The sequence below is a fragment of the Monopterus albus genome, unplaced genomic scaffold (assembly GCF_001952655.1).
Source record: "Monopterus albus unplaced genomic scaffold, M_albus_1.0 scaffold26.1, whole genome shotgun sequence".
Lineage (NCBI taxonomy): Eukaryota > Metazoa > Chordata > Actinopteri > Synbranchiformes > Synbranchidae > Monopterus > Monopterus albus.
Window position 1 is genome coordinate 335,416 of NW_018127906.1, and position 7,230 is coordinate 342,645.

General features: G+C 38.3%; 1 protein-coding gene across 7 annotated transcripts in view; it reads right to left on the reverse strand.

Moving 5' to 3' along the window:
* Positions 1–7,230, reverse strand: part of sgsm2 (small G protein signaling modulator 2) — a 184,896-nt gene that overhangs the window by 144,237 nt on the left and 33,429 nt on the right. For all 7 annotated transcript variants that reach the window (XR_002274548.1, XR_002274549.1, XM_020595204.1 and 4 more), the window contains exon 2: positions 2,772–2,847. Coding sequence is in view for 5 of the 7 variants with exons in the window: in XM_020595204.1 (XP_020450860.1) it covers positions 2,772–2,847 (76 nt within the window). In the remaining 2 variants the exon portion in view is untranslated. The remainder of the gene's footprint in view (positions 1–2,771; positions 2,848–7,230) is intronic.

Genomic DNA, 7,230 nt, shown 5'->3' on the forward strand with positions numbered 1-7,230 from the left:
CCCAAACTGGGAGAGTGGCTCCAACAACATCCCAGGAACAACATCTGAGACCTCTGTCCAGAAGAGTGCAGTCCTAGGAATGATTACAGTAATACAAAATACTGTATAAAGTAAAAATAAAACAAATTAACCTGCACTTTACCTTTGAAAAGAATTGTTGCTGGTGTGAGGGGCCATTGTTGCAGTACAGATATTGACTATACGAGTGAAGCACGAGAACCATCGGCTCAGTTGTGACGTACATCACGTGACGCTCAGCAGACAAAGCATATGTACTACTTGTATTGTGAGATCTTGCTTGTATATCGAATCAAAATTTTTCGCTCGTCTTGCAAAACACTCACAAACCGGGTTACTCACAATCCAAGGTTCCACTGTACTAAGTGCAATGTTTGAGGTTCACTGGGGAAAATATGACCCTATTTTTGTGTATTGCGGTTTAATGCTTTGTTGCCTTTATGCAACTTTTTTATTTTAAGTATAAGAGTTCTTTCTGGCCTTTGACTCCTTACCTGACTCCAAAGGACAGCTGCACAAGAATTCTTATATGCCCAGACTGTCTGTTTATGCATAAATGACAAATAAAAATCTTGACTTGATATGTTTTTCACTTGGGATATTATGATAACTTGTGACAGGTCTCACAGTTTATAACAGCATGTCAGCCAACACCATTAATAAGATGCAGAGAGTGTCTAGTGGTTTTACAGTGCTCTCTTCAAAATCACTGGTGCTCCCCAGGTAATAGTAAATCTATGTAAACAAAGCTCAACACAGACTAATAACAGGAAGGCAAAGAAGAAGAAATCAATAGTGCCAAGGTGACTACAGGCTCAGTAACACATACTGTATGTGCAGACAAATGTTTTACCTATAACATGTAACACTGATTACAGTAACATTATTTAAGATGACGTGTCATTTGTTTCATTATCAAAATATTTTGCATACCATCAACTGATTCTGGTTTTGGTATATAGGTTTCATTGCAGTAGTAGTGTTTTATCCAGAGAAAATCCAGTAATTCCATCTGAAGCAAAAATCCTCAGAGCTTTGCAAGGCATCAACATGAGTATAAGACGGAATATGCTGATACATGGATCTGACTGAACAGTGAGGATGTGGGAACCCATGGTGGGTGGAGCAGTGGAGAGCTTATCTATGTAGGGCTGCAACTATTGGTCCAGATTATTTTCTCTATTTATCATTTGGTCAATCATCAAAAAACTGAAAAATGTGTGTGACTCTCATTAAGAAAGATTATGCCAAAGTGGATTATACCAACAGTCCAACACAAGACAAGGAAAAGTGGCCTATGAGAAGATAGTCAGTCAAATATTTGGCAACTGTCAGGTCCGTTCGGTGTGACCTGCCTCTCTTCTGCCTTTCTCTCTCCTGCTCATTCTTTTTGCAGGATCAGCGCCTCAGCTGTGTCGCATTTTGTAATTAGTGACTTGTGGGTTATCGTGGACAGCTGGGGCGCATTACTGTAATCACCCTCCTACCTTATTTATACCTCTGGCGGACAGTCTGCCATCGCCAGAGCATTAACGTGCATACCTCGTAACAGCCCTATAGTCGTGGTATGTATTTGTACGTCATTTTGTTTTCCACGCTGAGAGTTCCTGTGCTGTGGATCGCATTTTGTACGTTGGTTATATGTTTTGTGTTATATACGGTCCACGCTGACAGTTCCTGTGCTGTGGACCTCTTTGTTTGTTTTTTGCCCATGAGGTTAGCCAGACGCTACTTGTTTTATCCAAGCTGACAGTTCCTGTGCTGTGGAAAACCGTTTCATTCGCCTACCCTCCTTTGCTTGTTTATTCCCCTGACCGTCCTGTTCCTTCGACTCTCCTGTTTTTTGCTGTTAGCCTGTCTTTTCCCCTGGTCATCCCGGTCTCCTCCACCATCTCTACCCTACTTTGCTGTTTATATATGTTCATGGCCCTTGTTATGTTGTTACTTTGTGTTTTGTTTCATTAAACCCTTTTCTTTTCACTAGCACCTGGGTCTGCAATCTTGAGTTAGTTCTCCCTCACCCTCCTGGTGACATAACCATAACACCAACTTTGCCTGAAAAATGACAAACAATTAACTAATTGTCAAAACAGTTGTTGATTCATTTTGTATTGATCAATTAAATGATTAATTGACTTAATATTGCATCTCTGTGTGTGTTTGGATTTGGGTGCATATGTTTTGAGTACCTTCACAAGCAAAAAAATGAAGTTGTTCCTCGATGAGCATTTTGAATTTCGACAAGGCATAAATAACACTGTCAAAAACCACATAATTAGAGCATGGTACACTGTATGTGTACTTAACCCCATGATACAGACAAGAAGCTTCTACTGTGTCACCAGTCATTCAGCTAATCTGAGGCTACAAACAAAGTCAGCTTTCTGACCAGCATGGAAGCTCTGACTCACGCATTACTGCAAGTTCAACTATCAGGGCAGGAGTGGCAATCCCTCTGTCTTTCACCACATACACACAGATCTGAGGTTTAGAAAGTCTTCCTTTTGTACAGCTTGCCTCTGAAATCAGTTTCCATTAGTTCTACCGTGATTATTAACTTTCCAGTGATGCAGCAGCACAGTCTGAGGCACAGTGACATCAAGCAGTACCCTTGACGAAGGAACAGCACCAAATCACCTGCTGAGGAGCTCAACAAGTGTGCCTGTGCACAAGACAAGGAGAGGAAGAGAAATAGACTCTAGAGAATCTATATGTGTGTGTGTATCTAGAAAAGAAGAGAAGAGTGTACTTACTGCTCAGAGCAATGATGTGGCTGCTGTCTTCGTGGACAAATTTCTTAGTCACTGCTTCCTCCATAATCTGTTTCACCTGCACACAAAGACCTCTGAGTTTGTTACTGTGTCTGGAATCACTATTATTGCTTCTCTTTACAGGAAAAGCTGCATGTAGTTGAGCAATCATCACTATTATCACAATCAACTGCTCATAAACAATACAGTACGGTAATAACCTGCATAATGTAATTTGTTGTCATATTTGTCATAAGTGATTTCTGGGGAAGTGCAGTGCAGAAACACCAGAGCAATTAGCACTTTGCATCAAACAGAAAATGTTGAACAAGCACTGGCAAGCCCACATCAAATGCCTTAAGGTGCTAGACAAAATGAACATGGTAATGATGATTTTGGTATTGTTAGATCCTTACATTCCAAGAGGAATAAAAATTACAAGGGTTTTAAGCTTAATTTAAGCATGATTTCCTTTATAAACCAGAGAAATTAATATATATCCAGCACTGTTTTTGCACAGCTGAGGTTATGTATATAAAGATATTTTTGCCTGATAGTGGCTCTACAGTGTCTGAAATGGAGAGGATGTGCTTTGCAAATTTCATGACAAAATGCTAATTGGATTTTGATATTTTCTGTGTAAAAGTAGAACATTTGAACGGATAAAGGTACAGGATGAAGGGTCAGGAGGACACCAAATGATTACAAGTTGTCTTCTGGGGGACATGAATATTCATGCACAATACATGGAAACCTGGCCATTACTGTTGAGATTCCTTGGATTACAGTGTTGGTCAGTGTGAAATTTTAAATTAAAGCAGCACTAGATGAAAGGTGAGGGGATGAGATCAGCACTTTGTAATAGTAATCTTGGCAATAGATATTTTATCAGAAATATTGTACTCAAAATCATTAGGGTTTGTTGCCATAAGTATCAAAGCTTTTCCCCTGGTTTTTAAATATCTACACACTAACTTCCAAACAAGATCCTGGCATCCCAGAAACATTAAGATGAATCTTTCTGCTACTATCTCTTATGTCTCTTGGAAGGAGAGATACTGACAAAAATGGTGTTCACTTGTCTAAATCTCCTCTCTCCATAAAATTAATTGTCATCAGTAATTAATGCAGGACCTGTCTGACACCTCTGCCTTGTTTGGATCTAACTGATAAACAGAAAGAGTGAATTGCTTGGTTGCAGCATAATAAACCTCTAGCTACATTACCACTCAGCTCAAACTTTCTCCCTGTATTATTGAGGTTGTAGATTAAGTAAAAAAATTTGTGAAGGATTGGCTAAATCATCCATTTTGTAGAGCAGGTGCAAGCACAGGAAAAGTCAATGACAGGCATATATTTTGTCACAAGGATCACTGGTTCCACTTTGTTTTACAGAGTTGAGCTTTTCTGTTGTCACTCACTGATTTCCTCCTCTGGCACCGTGGTAATAATCCAGAAATCCTCAACACAAAGATAAAATATCAGTTTTGACCAAACGATTCCAGGAACTAAATGACCAACAAACTCCAAATCACATTCCTGTTGGCATTTGAAGACTGGAAAGATCAGGATTGCAATGATTCATATTTTTCTCTCCCTGTACTGATTTCACTACCTCAACTGAGCTGACAATCTGATAGCAGTGCTCTCATTGTCCCAAATTAAAAATCTTTATACCTCACTGAGTATAACTCATTGGAATCAATTTTATGGTCGGTAACATGAGGGCAGGTTTCCTGTGGCACTAAAAATTCTAAGTTGGTAGCCTGGTGTGGCTAAATAGAGAAAACGATTTTACAATTTATCAATGACAAAGCAAATTTATTTGTCAGTCGGTCACATCATGGCTGATATCTATTTCACTCAATAAGGTCCGTATCCTTAGGGGACCCCATGGTCCTGAAAGGGGTGGGGTGAAATTATTCATCAATGTGATCAGTCATGTATTTTCTACCTCTAGCCTGTGTGATTTTTCTTTACATGCAAACCTTCATCCATAGACATTCCTTCATCGGACTGCCCCATTTTGCCTTGTGGTTTTTTTTTCTTTTTCTACCATTTTCACTCCTAAGCTACTTTTTTTTTTACCTGGATGTTAGAGAACCTCCAAATTTAACTTGCCACTTTAGGTCAGCTAGCTTATAAGATAGCTAAGCTAGTAGCTTAGTTGATCTTGGCTTCCCCCTCTTCCTCTCCTTCTCCTCTCTCTTGCTTGGAGTGTCACATGTTCAGTTATTCCTCTGTCTCCTTTAGCAATAATGGTACTTGTAATAAATATCAGATGCTAGCAGCATTGGAGGCGAGGCTTACCGAATTGAAAGCACAGCTGCGCACCATGGAAAACAGCTCAGCTAGCCAGGCCCATGTAGCCAGTGCAGTGCTCCTAGATGTAGCTCAGCCCAAGCTAGCCCCTACCCAGCTAGGAAGGAATATTCCCACAACTTCTTGTAACATTCTCTATGAGTTCTACAAAGATTACAGATGGAACATTAGTTGAAAACTTTCCATTAATGTTCTAAGGATTTTTCATTGATAAAAAATGTTGTTGCAATGTTATTTTTGCACCAGTTTATAACGTTCTAACTGAAATATTCAATAAATGAACATTTATTGAAACGTGAATGCAATGTTTGTTTGCAAACACTGAAGCAACGTTGCATATTTAACAAAAATAAAATGTTCTGGCTGCAACGTTTCGAGAACCTTCTCAGAATGTTCTCAATGTAATGTGTCTTGGATAACATTCAGGCAATGTTATTTATTAGACGATGTTAGAACATTGTGGCTGCAACATTCCGAGAACCTTCTCAGAATGTTGTCAATGTAAGGTGTATTTGATATGTTAGAAATTAATAAATCAGTCAGATAATTATTAGAGTTTAATGTGTTAGACTTTAATGTGTTATTAATGCAGTTTAGTAAGATTCAAAGTGTGTTCCTGTGTGCTCGGCTTCAAGGTTAGAAGATAATGTTGACTCTGAGAAGGGTGCCTTGACACCAGTTATTTTTGTATTAATCTTGTGTAAGAATTATGTTTGAAAGAGTGTGTATTAATCTTGTGTAAGAATTATGTCTGAAAGAATGTTTTAGCTACATATGGAATTCTTCGTTTTGTTATGACTTGTGCTCGATGCATGCGGAGCATAAGATATGAGAAGGAGACGTCGGACTGTCTCCAGCTCCTGATGTTTTTACATCTGTCTGTGTAAGGGGTTAGTCCAAAACCTTATAAATCTATTAGGCTTTGTGTTTCCGGGGTCTCCTTTCTTCCAGCAGTTGTCTGGAGCAGGAGCCACCCGGGTTTGTGTTTCTGTAACTTTTTATTGTGGCTTTCAAAATAAATCAGCACTAAAATGAAGCAAGTCGGACTCCGTCTTCATTCAGATCTGTTCAATAAAAGAACTGGGGTATAACAAATAACATTCACGCAATGTTATTTATTAAACAATGTTAGAACATTGTGGCTGCAACATTCCGAAAACCTTCTCAAAACATTCTCACTGCAATGTTTCTCAGATAATTTTCAGGCAATGTTATGGTCTGGTGAACTCACAGAATTTTTGGCTTTATAATTCAACACAATCAAAAATTTTATGTTAAAATAACATGTGTACATTTGCCCCTTTACCCTTCTTAGATTACATTTATGAATTAATGTGCAACACTTTTTTTCTAATGAAATGTAATTTAAAGAAATCAAACATAATCAAGATATCAATGGGGGAAAATAATCAACAAATTTACAAATTACACAAGATTAATCAGTGATGAAATGGAACCACAAAGCTGGCAAAACTATAGTTATTTTGTCTGTCCTGCCCCCAATGTGGAGGGTGTAAATGTAAATGATTGAGCTATGTGACCAAATGCTAAACTGATGAGCCAGCCATAGAGATATAAATGGTTGTGCTTATCTGTGTTGGATGTAAATGTTTGTGTGTGTGTGTATGTGTGTGTGTGTGTGTGTGTGTGTTGGGGGGGTCAAATGTCGGAGCTTGAGAAAATGACCCCTGGACTGAGTGATGGATGAAGTGGAGTGTAGACCAGGCCTGCTGTAACTTGATTGATTGATTGATTGATTTTATTCTTTCAAACATGCAGAACAGAACAAATGAACAAATGGCAACAACACACATAATTGCACATATCTAACCAATGCTAATCCAAAATCAGTTTGCTTACACATATTACATGTTTGAATGGAGTAGGAAGAAGTCAGACTTATCCAGTCCTACCCCATGACATCATATTATACAAAAATTAATGCTTCATTGGCTGCAAGCAGTATCTCTACATTAATAAACAGAGTATTTCCTTAATGCCTTCTCGAATAATCTTATTCTTGCATATATCTTGTATAACACATACATTTATATTTATGTTTAAACTCCTCAATTCTAGTACTATTTTTCATGTCCACAGTTAAATTATTCCATAATTTGACCCCACTTATAGAAATACA